This window comes from Ambystoma mexicanum, chromosome 10 (assembly GCF_040938575.1).
Source record: "Ambystoma mexicanum isolate Mex_15411 chromosome 10, UKY_AmexF1_1, whole genome shotgun sequence".
In the NCBI taxonomy this organism is placed as follows: Eukaryota; Metazoa; Chordata; class Amphibia; order Caudata; family Ambystomatidae; genus Ambystoma; species Ambystoma mexicanum.
This window is the reverse complement of record NC_090932.1, coordinates 372,664,392-372,682,256: the sequence shown is the minus strand read 5'-3', so window position 1 is coordinate 372,682,256 and position 17,865 is coordinate 372,664,392. Positions and strand designations below refer to the sequence as shown.

General features: G+C 44.3%; 1 protein-coding gene across 1 annotated transcript in view; it reads left to right on the top strand.

Annotated features, from left to right (window-relative positions):
- Positions 1 to 17,865, top strand: part of ADGRA2 (adhesion G protein-coupled receptor A2) — a 574,510-nt gene that overhangs the window by 525,500 nt on the left and 31,145 nt on the right. The window contains exons 14-15 of the mRNA XM_069617958.1: positions 12,420 to 12,628; positions 17,400 to 17,527. Coding sequence (XP_069474059.1) covers positions 12,420 to 12,628; positions 17,400 to 17,527 — 337 coding nt within the window. The remainder of the gene's footprint in view (positions 1 to 12,419; positions 12,629 to 17,399; positions 17,528 to 17,865) is intronic.

Genomic DNA, 17,865 nt, shown 5'->3' with positions numbered 1-17,865 from the left:
GGAATATTTAAATCAGCGACCTCTTGCATGAACTCGTTCCAGCCAATGGGGGCAATTATTTTAGATGTGGGGTGTTGATTTGTAACACCCCGTACTAGATCATGCAGGTTTGAGCCCCTTAAAACCCAGCCTCTGTAAATAAACTCTCCCCTATCGAGAGGAAAAACCCACCCAATTACAACTAGCTGAGTGGCTGCCCTAATACCCATTTTCAGAGTCCTTTGGGCTCCATTGGGATTTTGGTGGAATTAGTGTGGGTGGTAATTCTGTTGCAAAACCTCCTCCATTGTTGGGTGCTAATGTGGATGAAATGCCTCCAGCCATGTTCATGGAGTATCTCCTGCAAATCTCTGGCAAACCACTTTTTTACCACGCTGCCATGCTCGTTCTGAGTCCCATTATTTTGAGCTCTTTATCTGATCTTTCGATTTATTATCATCTAATCCGCATAAGCGAGCATGTGTTCTTTGAAAACAAATACCTCTGCTGACGCGGGCAGATGGAAGCAAGTCGATCTCAGGCTATTTATATTGGGTTTTTTTTGTCCAAAGATTAAAATCTGTTTCAAACTATCTGGGGGCAAGCGTATACACACCAGTGGTTCCTTACGCAGGACACGTTTACAAGAGGAGGAAAAAGGTAAAAATCGAAGAATCCGCGTGCACCTTGGTAAATAGATTTTGTGACATTTCACCAATCCGAATGGGTATCCAGTAATTGCTCTTTTGGCAAAAAACCATGGCAAAAAGGCTGTGGTGTGACCCGGTAAAAGGGGTTCCATTATACCACACAAGAGGAGCAGCGGTTGCAGGGGTCTCTCCCGCTCCCCTTGTGCAGTATAATATGTCCAGGGGTTGCGGGGGTGTCCCTCGCATCCATTACATGGATTGCGGGGGCCACACCACAGCCTTTTTGCCACGATTCTTTTTTAAACAGCCATTTTCGCAGCAGCTTTATAACATGGAACCTCCGAGTGTGGGTTGTGCATTGAAATGTGTGGGGAAAAGCCACATCTTTGCTTGCACCTGTTTGAAGCCTGCGCAGGGGACCCCTTGTCCATAGCAGGGCCATTTCGGACCTATAGTGCGTTATTATTAAATCTCTACTGCAGCGGTATGCGATAGGTTGCTGTCCTGGGACCTTCTATTTCTATCCAACAAACAGGGCGACAAAAGCTGCTTCTTTTCCAAACATTTCGCCTTTACCAGGGCCTTTCATGGTCAAATTGTATATAATATGTTTGTTTGTTTGTTTTATTCACTTTTTATGCGCGCCAAACCCAAGGGTAGCAGGGCGCAGTGGCAAGGAAATGCAAAACTTACAGGTTACATCATATCATAACATACAGTAGAGAATACAATAGGTCTCGGGAACACAAATAATTACAAAATATACAAAGTTCAAGTAAGGTCAATCAGAGTTGCAGATGTATAGAGTCACAAATTAGTGCAAGTAATTCCAGTAGGAGGTAGGTGACACAGGTCAACTGAGGTCAGTCGAGGTGAGGAGTTGAATGACATTTTTTCTGAAACGAAGATGGGCAAGTCCGCTCTCAAGTCTTGTGGTAGTGAGTTCCAGGTTTTTGCAGCCTTTACCGGGAAGCTATTTCCTCCAATCGTAGTGAGTCTGAAGTTCGGTATTGTCAAAAAATTAGAATTAACAGTTCTGGTCGGTCTGAGAGATGTTCTCCCGTGGAATTTGTCAATCAGGTATCTAGGGGCGGAATTATTAAGGGCTTTGTGGGTCAGGGATAACATCTTGAGTTTTATTTTATTCTCCGTGGTCAACCAATTGTGATGGCGTCTGGCGGAGGAGATGTGGGATCTTTTGTTTATGCCTAGTGCTGCTCTCAGGGCATTATTTTGTAGTATTTGTAGTCTTTGAGTTATTGTTTTATTAGCTCCAGAATATAGAGTGTTGCAGTAATCAATTCTGGAGAGTATTAAAGTTCTAGCCATGATTAAACAGTTCTTATTGGAGAGGAATGGTTTACCGGCTCTTATCAGTTTGCACGTGTAGGCCGTGGAGGAGGCAAGGGATTTTAGCTGTTTATCAAGTGAAAGGGTAGAATCAAGATAGAATCCCAAGGTTTTTACATCCTTGGACACTTGGATGATATTCCCATCTATGTTGAATGAGGAGAATTCCTGGCCTAGTTTTTTTAAATTGGCTTGGGTGCCCAGGATAATCAACTCTGTCTTATCATCGTTCAGACAGAGGCCATGAGTGGCCATCCATGCCTGGATGATAAGATATACCTTGTTCACCAATTCCATGTCTTTCGCATGATCCCCAGAAAGCGGGAGGAGGATCTGTGTATCATCAGCATAATTAGTGTAGGTGATACCGAGATGGACCAAATCATCTAACAAGGGCTTGGTGAAGATATTGTATAGAGTTGGGGAGACACAAGAGCCCTGGGGGACACTGCATGAGATGAGGGTGGGATCTGCCGCTGCTGAGGGGGAGAATACTCTCATCGTTCTTTCACTCAGGAATGACTCGATCCATCTAATGGCTTCCGGGGAGGAATGGGCGGCGGAGTCCAGGTGACTACAGAGGACTTTATGATCCACCAAATCAAAGGCAGCTGAGAGGTCCAGGAGTAGCAAAAGTACTGGTATCCCTTTGTCTCTCAGCTCGTCAATTTGGGATTTCAAGTCAATAAGGGCAGTTTCTGTTCCATGTAGGGGACGGAAGCCCGATTGTCTCTCTCCTAGGAGGTTGTGTAGTTCTAGATGCTTTTGAATTTGGTTGTATGCAGCTTTGTCCAGAATCTTGAGAAGAAATGGTACCATAGTAATAGGGCAGTAATTAGTGGGGATGAGGGGGTCTAGTGTCTGCTTTTTAAGGAGGGGGATTACCCAGGACTGTTTAAGGTTGGCAGGGATGGTGCCTGAGGCAAAGGAGGCGTTAATCAATTTAGTGATAAAGGGAGATAATTCTCTGGCAGCGTCTTTTATTAATTGTGCTGGGCAGATGTCACCTTTACAATTAGATGGCTTAAGCGACAGGATAATTTTTTCTACTTCCAAGGTGGTCATTTTGGAGAAGTGGAAGGTATTACTACGCACCATTTTAGGCGAATCCTGAATTTTGAGTACTTCATTTTTTTGCTGGATTTTATTTTGGAGTGTGATAATTTTATTTGTTAGGGCTTGCTGGATATCTGTGCACCAAGGTTTGTCCTTGGTACAGGCGTCCATGTGGCGATAGGAGACTCAAGTTCCTTTAGAATGGAAAAAAGCACTTTCATACTGGAATTGGATTTGGTTATACGATCATCACACGAGTTACGTTTTGCCTGGCAAACTTCTTTTTTGTAAAGTGAGGAGAGAGAAGTTAATTTAGCTTTGTTATCGACTGAGGGGCAAAACTTCCAGGTGGTTTCACTCTTTCTTTTCAGAATGCGTAGGTCTCTTAGCTGTGGAGTAAACCATTTATTTTGATGAGCTTTCGGTTTGCTTGATCTAAGTTTGAGAGGTGCCAGTTTATCTAGAGTAGAGAGCATGATATTATTAAATTCTTGCACTAGGGTGCTGGGGTTTAGATTAGCTGATAATGCGTTGAGGGTCGGTAATATAGCTGGGATCACTTTCTCTGCTGTGATAAATTTTTTTATTTCTGGTTAAGCAAGGTGGCGCTAGTGGAATGGCCGTAGGGTTAGGTCTGGAAGTAGCTAGGTGAAAGGACACCAAAGAGTCGTCTGTCCAAGGTAAGGGCATTATGGACGAAATAGTGGCTGAACAGTTACAGTCAGCTATCCAATCTAACGTTCTTCCCTTCAGGTGCGTAGGCTTGTCAACTCTTTGAGTTAGGCCTAGTGCGTGAATAGTATCGGCTACCATTGTAGCATTAGTATCCGTGGTGTCATGGAAACCTAAGTTAAAGTCCCCAAGGAGGATTAGTTGAGAACAAGGTTTGAGGTTATTAGTGAGTAGGTTGGGGAGATCCTCTTCAAAGATGCCTAAGGGGTCTGGGGGTCTATATAAAAGGTGGATGGTGAGTGCTTGATTATTATTTATCTGGAGTTTGGCAGATAGGGTCTCGCAGGATTGCATCAATTGGGTGGGTACTAGTCTGAGTGAGAGGCTCGTTTTAGAGATTATGGCGATGCCACCACCTCTTGCACCTTCTCGGTCGTGTCTGATTATCATGTAGCCATCCGGGATGGCTAGCATGAGTGAAGGTCCTGCTGCATTGTGTAGCCAAGTCTCTGTGATTGCGAGAAAGTTGAGGTTACCTTCTGAGATTAGGTCGGCATGGGCGACAAGCGATCTCACGTTAAGGAGTGCTCCAACGATACTGGGGGTTTTAGTGACCTCTGTGGCTTGGGGGGATAGAGTAGTAGATGTATTAGGTGTTTTAGGCTTGTTATTCTGAATTGGGCAAATATTGGAATTGGGTTGAAGAGGTAGCCTATTATAACGAGGTTTACAGACCTGCTGGAAGTTGGTTTTGATGTTGGTAGGGGAAGAGACCTGCGGAGAGGTTCGTGCAGTTTAGCTAGTCTCGCACGGAGTCTAAGGTTTCTACTAAGTGTGTCACATGGGAGTGATACAGAGGTGGCTGTCTCAGGGGACCCATGGCTGGGATGTAGATATTGGCCAGGAGAGTTACAGTTCAGATGTATTACAGACGTCAAAGGAGGCAGGTGTTAGGTAGGTTAGCATCTAGCATGATAAGAGAGTGTAGGATAGTCCTCAGTAGGACTGTGTAGATAGCTGGTAGATACATAGTTATATAAGGAGGCCTATCTAGAATACCACATTAGTAGTCGGTGGGAACCGTTGGCAACAAATACAAAGCACAGTATATGCTAGAAATATCAGCATGTAGGAACAATTTGGTACCAGGAGTCACCCAAATACTAAATCAATGTAATGTATGTAATCAATGACTCAATGGCAATGATTCAGCTATGCCGGCTAGGTAAGTACAGGAGCAAAAATACAATCAATGACTCAAAGGTAATGGTTCAGCTATGCCGACTAGGTAAGTACAGGAGCAAAAATACAATCAATGACTCAAAGGTAATGGTTCAGCTATGCCGACTAGGTAAGTACAGGAGCAAAAATACAATCAGTGACTCAAAGGTTGTGGTTCAGCTATGCCGACTAGGTAAGTACAGGAGCACAAATACAATCAATGACTCAAAGGTAATGGTTCAACTATGCCGACTAGGTAAGTACAGGAGCAAAAATACAATCAATGACTCGGAGGCAATGGTTCAGCTAGGCCGACTAGATGAGTGCAACAGGTTACAGGTAGGTGGATAAACATCGCAACTGTGCGGGTGGTGAGCAAGTATGCGCAAAAGCGGCATACATATGAACAATTTAAAGAACGAGGCAGTGATTCAAACCAAAGTAATAATATGAGCGTGATGGCCACTTTGGAAATACACTTCAGGGATATGTAATATGGCATCTGTATTTGTACTCTTGTATATACTTACCTATTTTTCAAATAACTCTTCTGTATCTGTACATTTGTATACACATACTTACCCTTATCGCATAACATACTGCATCCTTCTTATTCTGGCTTCTACTGTAACTAAGCTGAAAGTATCCTTGTAACCTTCTGTGTGAAAGGCACCCAGATACCCCCGGGTTGGGTGCGCCATACAAATAAATAAACAAACAAACAACAAATGTGCTTTGCCTGGGTGGTGGGAGTCTATCATCCAATACTGTCGGGCATGGGATCCTGACGCTGGTTTCTGCCAAGGGCAACCCCCCCTTACCATTTGCATTGGCTCCCAGCCCCCATGGAATGGGATGTTCACTTTTGTGAATGCACAATTCATAGAATCCTTTGAGTACTCATCAGGCTTTCTCTATCTCCATTTGATACGATTCATCTCTCTGCATTGAGAGAAATCCCCCCCATAGCTCTCTTGCACTCTACTATTATAGAAATGTGCACTATGTGAAACTTAGGGCGCCCCCAGTGTGTTCATGTTGTAGGCTAAAATATCTATTGACAGTTGCGCTCATAACCATACTCGAGTTGTGCCATAGTTAATTGCAGGGTGGGTTTCACTGACCAAAATGTCAAGACAAAACCTTGAGCTATTTGCCACAATATATCATTGACTCTCCTAATGTGCACCTTTTCTGTACAGCATTCGGTTTTGCACTTACACTACTTACACTACTTACACTACTTACATGAAACAGATTAGTTTGCAAACCAGAATTGTAAATAAGGAAACATGTTTCCCCTCTAAAATGATTTCAACATTAATGTATGCCTACGGACTACCGGCGCATTATAAATACAAAAATAAATAAATAAATAAATAATGGGTTGTGGTTAAAGCGAGCAGCGGTCGGATCCACCACTAGCAGTGCTCTGGGAATCTCTTCCATTACTATATGTGTGCAGCATCTCTCTCCTAGATGAAAAGGAGACACAGTCTACAGCTTGTGAGATGTCCACACCTGGCCATGCGAGTTGAAAAGGTGGGAAAGTTTGGCTTGAAGAACATTTGGACACTACAGGAGGTGCTGATGATTCTCTAAGAAAGAGAAGATATTAAACCCGATTCCTCTGATCACCCGTAGAAGGACTCCTAGTCCGAGGAGACCCCTTAATATATTCAATCATCATACCATGTGATGTTAGCAAAGAAACTGTAGCTCGCATTGTCTCTGATCATAAAATTGAAAAAAATGTACCCTTGCTAGAAGTCAGCATGCTAGAGACCGCAAATGAGTGTTTGAAAGGAGATGACTACGCGTCAAGAGTCATTGGCTTCAAAGCCAGCATTGTATTCAACCTGGAGCGAAGGCCTCACGATCATAAACCACACAGCATGATCACAGCCCAGAAAAAGAAATCTTGGGGGGAGCTGTTAATGCTGAAATTAACTATGGCATTGAAACAAGACCTGTTGGGTGAGTGCGTCATCGTTTCTATGGCAGGCACATCTTAGCACTGGTCTTCATTGCACAGTTTTCAAGGAAAGGATGACCCACAGATTAACCGCTGAAAAAGTGAGGTTTGAAGTTGGAAATAAATGGCATCGAAACAAGATTTGAAGTGAGTGAGTGAATGTGATCATTTCTATGGCATACGCTTCTTAGCTCTGGTCTTGATGGCACAGTTTTAGAAAGAGATTTGACCCAGAATTCACCCTCAGAGCCCTGTGGATTTTTTCATCGACTACGTGGGAGAAATGATCCCATGCTTACACGGAGTAGTATTTTGACACACTCCAGATGCTTGGAAAAGTACCAAGACCAAGGATAATTTATCCTACAGGGAGTGTTCATATCAAGTTTCGCACCGACGCAAGAGCATCACAGTGTATGCAATGACTTCACCATTACATCTTCTTCCAGCATGAGTAAGACGCTCATCTATTACGGCCATCACCACCGCATGACTTGGCGTCGCTTCATGGCTTCGTGCAGGAGAGTTTACAGACCTGTCATGCTGAGTTATAAACACTTTTCTCTCAGAAAACTTTACTGCATCAAGTGTGTTATTGTGTTTAGGTCGAGATGTTTGGACTTAGCAAACCATACCTATCGAATATCTGCAAAGTTAAGGCCATGGTTATATGTATATATTGTATATACGATATACGATATATATGATATATTGTAATGTAACTGTATATATCTTTTAATTGTACTGTAATTCTATGTATCACCAAGCCTAAAGTCTCCTTGTACTGCTCGCGCCCAGTTACCCTTGGGTTTGGTGCGCCATACAAAAACAATAAACAAACAAACATGGTACAATGAACGGTAAATTAATAATGTTCAACGGCACAAGATCTTATGTACATTTCGAAAGGACTCCAGGGGGGTCTGTTGATTTTACTATGCTTCACTACTTTTACAGCTCACGTTATCTTCCGATAATGAAACTTCAATTGATCAAATGTTTACAGGGATGCGCAACATTTGCAAATTAGGAGGGGACGACTCTGGTTGGCCTTGGTTTTAAGTAATGCACACTTTGTGATGCGCACTCCAATCGAAGGGCAGCGGCCCTGCAGTAATGCCCTATGTGGTCTTCTGAAGTATTTGGATTTAGGCCAAATCCTGAAACATTGGGTTAGTGAAAAACCAAAGACCACGAGACCCAAAATGGCGTATAGATTAGAACTTCCAGGTAAAGGGGAATAGCCCCGTAACAAGGAAAAACCAACCTATATTTTGAAAACACTTGTGCATCACTGTAAGCTCTATTCCCCAACTCACCTAGGTCCAGTAGTACTTTCTCTGTTGGTCCAAAACGTTGTCTCTAATTGCAGGGGCCACCGTACTTGCTTCAGATCATCAAATCCCCCCTACCATGTTTCTCCATAGGGCATGTCAGGGGACTACGCTAATGATCTGTGTTCCCTGCAGGAAAGCTTCAGTACAACGTCCTAAATATGAAGGCAATGTTGCACCCTCCATGTAGGTGAAGGTTGTTCTGAGTCAGGCAGGAGCCTGAAATGTTTCACGTCACCAATCATGGTGGGGCACCTTCTCATTGTCTGTGCCCCTGGCAGGTAGACGTGTGGATGCGGGCGATTCAATATAAGTTGTGTCTTTCTGGCTTTCATCTATTAAGCATTGAGAAGTCAGACTGCTTTTTCCTGTACCGCTCATATATGGCGCTTTGAATATCTGTATGTCTCTAGTAGGTCAGGCCGCCGTAACATAGTTCGCTCGCACCGCTTCAGAATGTAGGGCCTTCCAAGCGTTGATCTGTTTGTGTCTGGAGACAGTTATACAGTTGGTCTCTCGAATTGGCAGGGAGACATCTTCCCACTGCCTTCTCTTCCCCTCAAAATGGTTGGAAAGCCCTGACACACTCCCTTCTGATAAAGGATTTTGGTGGTTCCTTCTTGGCCAAATTAGTTTTGGTTCTCAGCACAGCTGGACGTAGTAGTGTTCCCCTTTTGCTTTTTTAGTGTTGCTGTGCAAGGGTCCTTTCCTCTATTATTTTCCTTTTTGGGCAAAAGGATCACGGTGCGGCTTCTCACACCAGGGTTCCGTGCCCATTTTGTTTTATTTATTTTTTGATTCCCCCACAGGAGGTTACACTGTACATTCCCCCCTGCTTCCTCTTCTCAAAATGATGGCAAAGAGGATTTTGGTGGTTCCTTCTTGGCCAAATTAGTTTGGTTCTCCTCCGTGCTGGACGTCGCAGTGATCCCGTTTTGCTTTTTTAGGGTTGAGGGGTATAGCTTACTAGCCACAGGGGTGATTCGTTGCCCCTCTGCTCAACTATTTGCATTGGCCACATGGCTTCAGAGGAAGTACATATGGATGTTTGTAAAGGAAACTTTGACTACCTTCAAAGAACGAAGAGTAGCTCCACATGAAGCTTAAACAAGAGTAAGTATCTCTAATGTATGTCATTGGGTAGCAGACAAGCACAATCACTACCTTTTTGTTTTCCCAAGTCGGCATTCTGTTATTTCAGCCCACCTGGAAAAGACCTCTATCGGGGTGAAGCTTTTAATAATTCCCAAAATTAGTGTTTATTTTTTATTTTTTATTATAGAGTGGTGGTGTAATGCATCATTATGAAGAGTTCTACTTGACCCCATTGATCAAGCAGAGTCCAGGATGGGGTCTGTATGTTGCTTTTCTGTGGGTGCATAAGCCATTTAAGGCCATCGTCACACTGACCTTAAACTGTTGACCCGGGAGACTGTTCTTTGGTTGCAGTGTATTTCAATTCTAGTATTCAAAGCTATCCCTTTCACCCCTACTGTGAGGGAAACGCTGTTTACAAGAGTAGCTTCTTCTGTCCGAGGCATCTGGATAGAGCCTTTGCCTACCAGCAACCTCGCAGAAGCCAGCAGTCTGGACAACCTTTACAGCTTCTATAATGGGTCACTATAATGCTGTCTATCATGGCATTGCAGTTTATATACTGTGAAGACAGCAGCGCAGACAGAATGCTGCTCTGTGTCTTGCAACAGGCTGGATGGAATACGGCCGCATTTGGCCAGCCCTGGTTAAGTTGTATTGGATTCCTGTAGTTCATAAGATGGAGCTCAAGGCCCTCTTGATGTTAGTTTGTAACCAACCCCCTTGACTGCTACCATTCGTATACACTACCCTACTTCATAGATGTTTGCTCCAGATCAGCTGCTTAATATGTCAGGCCCTCCGGAAACATTTTCCCTATCAAATGAAGTTCTCAAAAATATCCACATTGTTGTGGTGGAAAGAGGCAAAGAATGTCATTGTGTACTGTACGCCATTTTTAGTTTGGGCTATTAGGTGTTGCTTGACACCTATAAGACGAAACTATTGCAGTGGAGGACAGATAGGGACAAACAAGGGTGGACTGGGAACCAAAAGAGGCCCTGCCCCGAATGACATATGAGGAGGGACACAGAGTCTGTAGCTGTTGTTTGGTTATGTGCCCACCAATTGCGTGCCCATGACCATGCTAATCCCTGTAGACATTGCCCCCATTCCTGCCTCTGCCCACCCAAAACACCTCCTCATGGGAACTCTTTCAGCTCGCTTTAATCAAGCCCTTCCATCAGACTTTGCACTCAACGTGCCTGCCAGTGTTTGTTCAAAGCATTCTTCTGAGAGTTAATGGTCCTCATTAGGAATATGTCGGTCCCTAAAAAAGTGCCAGTATTTCCGTAAACCGGCACGTTTCCAGACCAGCATACTCAAGTTTGCTGGTGGGGGTTGACTGACTTACCTCCAGCCAAGAGCAAAAACAGCTGGTATTTGTCGCACTAGTATTAGCGGTGTCGCAAATAGCGGCAGTTTCCCACAAACGGGACTTCATGGAATGGGGAGCCGTAAACATACTCCTGGTGTAATAAAAATGCTTAGAAGGCCTTCCTTTAGTCACTCGGTTTAAAAGCAGCACTCTGTGTGTCCTTCACTGAAGTAAAAACAAGCATTGGCAAAGCCACTGAAGTCCTTTTTTAAAACAAGCATTGGCAAAGACAACATGTTTGGTCTGTGCATAGGTTTAAAGCTTTTGCCAGGCACTGGTATTAGATGCCAAGGCACTGACACTATTTTGCACCTGCTACCAACAATAGGTAGTTAATACCACTATGGCTGTGCCTGGCAAGTGCCTTTCCGGTGCCTACACAAAAGCACAAACTGTTGGCATTGCCAATGCTTGTTCTTCCTTCCCGCAGGAGACCTACCCACCATTTGTAAGGCACATCGAGGGCAGATTCTCATAAGTCATGTACTTCCATTTGCCCAGTGTGCCGGGAGCCTTGATTAGGACCCTAGCAGACCTCTATGTCCCTGCTCCCAGCTAGTATCCCACCAAATTATTTCCCATGAATCCCTTGCTTGTTTAAGGGGGTACTGCGTGCAAACACCCATGTTTGTGCTAAGCCACAAGGCTTCAAAGACTCTGCACAAGACAGCGGGTCACTAGGGAGTGCTTAGACGGCACAGCCCTTAGTGACCATTTAATGCAGCCAATGTGTATTTAGTAAACTATTGAGGGGGCATGACTGGAAATGTGTTATTTTATTAAGGAAATTAGGAGCCTTCCATGTCGGTCTGTGGGGCTTTGACAGAGTCACTTGCGCCATCTGAATGACACCTGGCCTAGTAGGATCGTGGTCTGTCTTCCCTCTGTTCCCCCTCCCTTGCCTCGTCGCGCCTTGAAAAACTTGTGTATAGGTGCATTATAAATGCCATATCATATCATAAATCACATGTCAAGTATGCATCTGACTCTGCATAGCTCTACTGGCCTTCAAGGCTATCTGGTTGATTTATTTATTTATTTTGAAGCTTGTAAAGCGCGCCAAGCCAGGAGATGGGCGCTTTCTTACAGAGTGGATGAGTTAGTTATTCCACAAAACAGGTTTCCAAAGACATGTTCGTTCATAACTTTACTAATTCGCTGATACTGATACTCAGTCACCAATGGCCCTCATTACAAGTTAGCCGGTCCGGATATAACGGTGCCGGTAAAGCCGTACCAGCACCGTTTTCCAGACCAGCTAACCACAAGTTCGGTGGCCATGTGGTGTTATACCCGCCAGGTCTGACCCAGCGGGCGGAATGCCACCAACCGCAGATGGACACGGAAACACCGGCACCATTACCACATGGTGTCTGTGTTTCCACTTCCGATTTACAGAATGCCGGCTCCAGACTTATGGAATCACACAGGGCTTTAATACCCCGGTAATTCCAGCAGGTCCAGAGCCAGTAAATCCCTAAGGTCCAGCAGCAGCCTGCCGGTTTTACCAGCACAGCTACCGCCGGACTCGTAATGAGGGCCAATGTGTTTTTGCAACAGTGCACCACTGTTCGGCAAGAGTAAGTTTAGGTCCTGCTCAAAGCTTGGTGGTGAAGTAAATGTCTCACCAATGGCAAGGCGAGCCCATGTGTGCCAGGCAGCTGATCTTTCCACAATGTCACTCATGCCCGGTGTTTACTCTCCACCAGGGGGATGCAGCAGAAGTAACCTCAGCGAGCCTGTGCTGGTCTCCCTCCGCCAGCTGGTAGAAGGTGGGGACCCCGTGGCGGCACACTGGAACTTTGACCTGCTGGAGGGCTATGGGGGATGGAGTTCAGAAGGGTGCCAGCTGGTGCGAGAAGAAGTGAACATCACCACTATCCAGTGCTGGCATCTGAACAACTTTGCCGTCTTGAAGGTAACAGTGGCTCATTGCACGCACCACCATTCATAAATGTTTAACACTGTGTGCAGCTTAACCCTTTCCATGTCTTTAGGGAGTGTATAATGATTTCATAATCCCCTAGAAAAGCATTGAAACCCCAACAGCACAAGGGTTAAGAGAGAGGTCACTGGGCCCATTACATAGGTGATGGTCATTATGGCTAGCATAAACTTTAATCAAGGGGTCAGCAGGAACCATGCAGAACACTCTTTCTAGTCGATGCCCCCTACAGGTTGTGTATTTATTTTGTGGTTGTGTATTTTCTTTGATGTTTCAGTCATGGTATGGAGGAGCACTTCCCTTGGGGTCACGTGGTTGGAAAGGAGCCAATGGAATGTTTATCCTTTGCTGTGCGTGTTTCTGGATATATGTTTTGGAAGTCAAGCCTGGTACAATATTCAGTAAGGCTGAGTATCAATGCACTGCCAGACTCCCCATGCCAGGTGCTGTAGTCTGCCATTATTAGAATGTTGAAAGTGTTGGTCCAGCTTCATCGAAAAGGGATACATGGGCCTCATCACAAGTTCGGCAGTGCTGGCAAAAACAGGTGGTAATTACGCTGCTGCCACTTTTTTGGCTGGTAACAGAATTACCCCTGCTTTTCCCGCACCACCTAACTACAAGTTTTACCTTTAAGTGGAGGATTTTCCCACGGCATCATGCTGGAGGTAAATTCGCCACTTTAAGGTAAAGAAATCATGGGAATTACCGCTCACAGAAGTTTCTCTGAAATACCCATGGAGTACTATGGACTGCAAGAACAGGGATTATCTCTGCCCTACCACCTCTAGTCCATCCGTTGTAAACCCATGGGACCAAGTGCCGGTGCCAGTAACGGTAAACGGGCTTGTCAGTCATAGGCCAGGTTGACCACTAAATTACCAACAAACTCATAATTAGGCCCAGACTGAATAAAGTCTAGAAGAAGTGATGGTGGTTTATACAGGATGACTAATGGGGAGATTTGGTGGAAGATGCCCCCCCCCCCCATATCTGTAAGAGGCGGATGTATCTAAATGACTGCCAATAAACCACGGCACCGTCATGGCCGATGCCCTCGATTTCATTGATCACAGGCTGTGCTGCAAATAGTGGAAAAACAATTGCATAATCGGGCCTGGGCACATCACCTAACCAAAGATCCACTGCTTCTGGTGGCAATGCTCTGGTATTGAATAAAACACCAGAAAATGTGAAGGATCCTTGATGTTGACCAATGCCTATGCCACATTTTCCGAATGACGCATGTATTTTGGCTTCAATCCATAGGTAAGGGCCCTGCTGCCAGTTGAAATCATGTTAGATGAAATATCCTAAAAAAGCAAGGGACTCGCCTTCAGCAGGAATTCCAGTTGTTTTCAATTACTGTCACTGAACCCTGGGGATATGCTCAAGGATTATGTGCAGTGGAAAAGCAGTGTTAATCCCCATGTTTGAAGTCCATAGGAGTACATGTGGATTTTGGCAGGTTTATTGTCAGCAGTAAGTCCGATGCAGAAAATCCGAAGATTTTCCTTTTTTTGTTTAAGGTAAAGTGGAGGAGTTACATCCAGAAATTTGCTCCACTTCAGCGATGTGGTAAAATTGTGGTGGTAACAGATTAAGCATAAAAAATGTCCAGTGCCACCAAACTCATAATGGTACTCTGAGTATTTGATTTTAATTACACATGCAGGTTCTCATTATTGTACTATATCAAAAGGATAACAGGAGTGATGTCAAACTATATGAGAAGTGTAAACGCTTTTAAAAGGAGTGCTCATAACCAGTCAATTAGTTTGCGAAGGAGCTTTTAAATATTTCAAGGAGGCACACACTTTGAATAGTTATCAAAGCTCCTCGAGGCCCTTCTCAGAACTACTAAGTGTGGTTGGCACTAACATGTAAATCAAGCTACAGCCATGTCCTCATATTTCACTCACACAATCTGAAATGGTGGTACTAATGAGGCCTAATGAAAAATAAGCGATGGCTGTTCAGCTCCGTTCAAATACATTTTCTAAATGAAGTCAGTCAAGCATTCTGATTCAAATTAATGCCTTTATGCTCCCGTTTAATATTTAAACATTTCACAAAAATAAATGATTAAATAAAAGATAGGTTAAATATCCACAATTATAAGTCAATAAGAGTAATCTTAAATTAACTCAAACAAAATCATGCATAGGGTATCACAATAATGGAATTCCTTCTTAATGTTCAATTAGTGAATGAGATGTCTCACCTAGCAATTCATAAAGCTAAAGAAAAGGTTTAATCATGCTATTAGCAATGAGTCTTGGACACCTGGCATTATTCTATTCCAAAAGAGGTCGGAGACAATAAAAAAAAAAGGATCATTAACAAAACACCTAAAATGTTCTATTCCAAGGGCCAGTGTCTTGCCGTAGTGGAGAATTAAATAAGAGTCTGCAACAGTCCTGTCAATTTACAAAGGTGAAAGGTATGTTCTTCTTATCATAATCTGGGGGCTATTATATGAAGCATTGATAGTGGATTAAAACAAAACCTCATAAACAGATATCTATACTGCTAGATGGAAACGTACATAAATTAGTAGTAAGACTCTGCATGTCTTTGGAAAATTAGTATAGTCCTCCGAAGTAGCATCTTTACATATCAGCAGTCTGGTGTTAGATCAATCATGACCGCATAACTAATGTTTGCTGCTCCACCCGAGATCTGATATGCATGCCAGCTTTGCACTGATTTATGAATGTTACCACAGTATGCATGCTTTTGTTTTGATAATTAGTACACAGCGATGGACAATGAGATTTGTAACAAGCAATCTCATTTGCCTTCACCGAATCCTTGCTAGCCCAACAAAGCCTTATGATTCTCATCACATTTTCGAATTGGCCACAATGGAAAGGGAGAAGGGACTACGTGTAGTCCCTTCTCACTGTTCTCTGGAAGCCATCTTCTTTGTTTACTTGTTTCTCCACTTTTGAAGGGCCCCCTAGAAAGGGAGAAGTTAGTGACTTTTTATTTTGCTTCATGAATCTTTCATCGATTCACATGGTTTCCATTCTCGAGCCAGATGGCCGGAATATGCAATGCAAGAGTATTTACATCACAGCTAAGCTACACATTAATGTGATAGGGCAGTAACTGTATCTATGTTTTTTAAATGCGGAAATTGTGAGTCATTAGTATGTTATGTTAAACCTACTTAACAAAGACCTTTGTGATCTAAACTAACATCTTTTGGTGGTAATCTTTAATTATGCTTTTTTTAATGTTACGGTATTTAAGGTGATGTATAAAAATGCCAACATTAAATCGCAACATACATTGAAGATCTCTTACTAGAGCATGGTTGTAAGAAGTAACATACTGTATATACCGACTGTCCTTTGTATATCTGTATACCTGATGTCGCCCCCTGTACCTTGAGGCGTGGCTTTCCTGGCCTGTACACTTACCTGATTGTCTTTTGTATATCTGTATACCTGATGTAGCCCCCCCCCGCACCATGAGGCGGGGCTTTCCCAGCCTGTACACTTACCTGATTGTCCTTTGTATATCTGTATACCTGATGTCGCCCCCTGTACCTTGAGGCGTGGCTTTCCCAGCCTGTAAATTTACCTGATTGTCCTTTATATATCTGTATACCTGATGTAACACTGCGCACCATGTGGCGTGGCTTTCCCAGCCTGTACACTTACCTGATTGTCCTTTATATATCTGTATACCTGATGTAACACTGCACACCATGTAGCGTGACTTTCCCAGCCGGTACACTTACCTCATTGTCCTTTATATATCTGCATACCCCGTACCGTGCTTGATCACAACTTTCTAGAACAACCTGTATTCTGCGAAAGGTATGTGTGATCTTGCACTTTGAAGAATGTCACTTCGCAGTTACTGTAACTAGCGAGGGCCCTGATGCCTGAGGGTTTGCTGCGCTGCTATAAATGCAAAAATAAGTAAATAAAATGAATAGGTGTTTACAGGTAATTAAAGACGAACCGGGGAAAGACAAACACTTTGCTTGTAGGTGTTTCCACGCACCTCGAGAGTCAGACAAAGCAGGGGCATCTAGGGGCAAGGTCTTGGAGGGAGAAGGGAGGCACCGATGCAACAGTGTTTCCCCGTGTCCAGTTGGAGCACTGCACACACAGAGACTGAGGCTGCACTGACACTTAGCGGCCAGTCAGAGTAGTGATTTAGAACTTTGGAAGCAAAAAGTGACCTCTGTTGACCAGTGTGAGGCGACACTGATTTGGTCCCCGATGTATTGTAAAAAGGCATCTTGCAATATTCTCTAGTGATCACAATGACCTCAGCCAGCTCCGTCCCTTCTGCTTAAAATTCATCAGCTTCAGGAGGTGCCTTAGAGCCAAAATCCGGTTCCAGAGCCTAATCTAGCAGTATTTGCCAGCCCTCCAACGTGCTGTGTTGCTCCTTGTAAAGATGAAAGCTGGAATGGACACTGAACAGACTCCGGCCCAACGTCACCGTTATTATAGCTTCCAAACCCAGAACAATCTGTAATCGTTAAAATGATTTTGTAAAATGCATTTTCTCCAATTCCCTGAGCGGTTCAGGGCTGTATGCCAGATGGCCATGAAAAAGAGGCGTCACACAATCAACACCTGGCCCCTTTCAGGGACGGAGTTTCCAAGACTGCTTGTTGATCGAGGTGGGCAAGAGTAAGGGGGCGGAGGAGGGGCGGGGGGAGACTCACAACTCTCTGTCCTGTCCTCTACTGAACTCTGCTTTCTCTAAACTGCAGGAATTGAGCAGCTTCTCCAACGTGACGCACTGCGCTGCTGAGTTGCCGCACTCCGTCATCTACACCTGCACGGCGGTTCTTCTGCTCTGCCTGTTTGCTACCATCATCACCTACATCATCAATCACAGGTGAGACCTGAGGTGCCCCCGTCCGCAGAAACCAATAAGTAAATGGGGGTCATTCCAGGGTTGGCAGAAGCCGTGCCGGTAAATACCGGATTGGCTGCCGCAGGAGTCATGAATTTACCGGCACCTGGCAATGTGGACTTACCGGGGCATTAAGGCCCCCCCACCCCCCGCACCGAGTAAATTGCCGGGTGCCATTAATTATTACTCCCCATTCCCATTTGAGTCCGATTGGACTCAATGGGAATGGGGAGGACGGATGCACCAGCACCATTCATGAATGCTACCAGTGCCGTTACTACTGGTCCGGCAAACTACGAGTTCTGCGAGCGGGCGCCGTT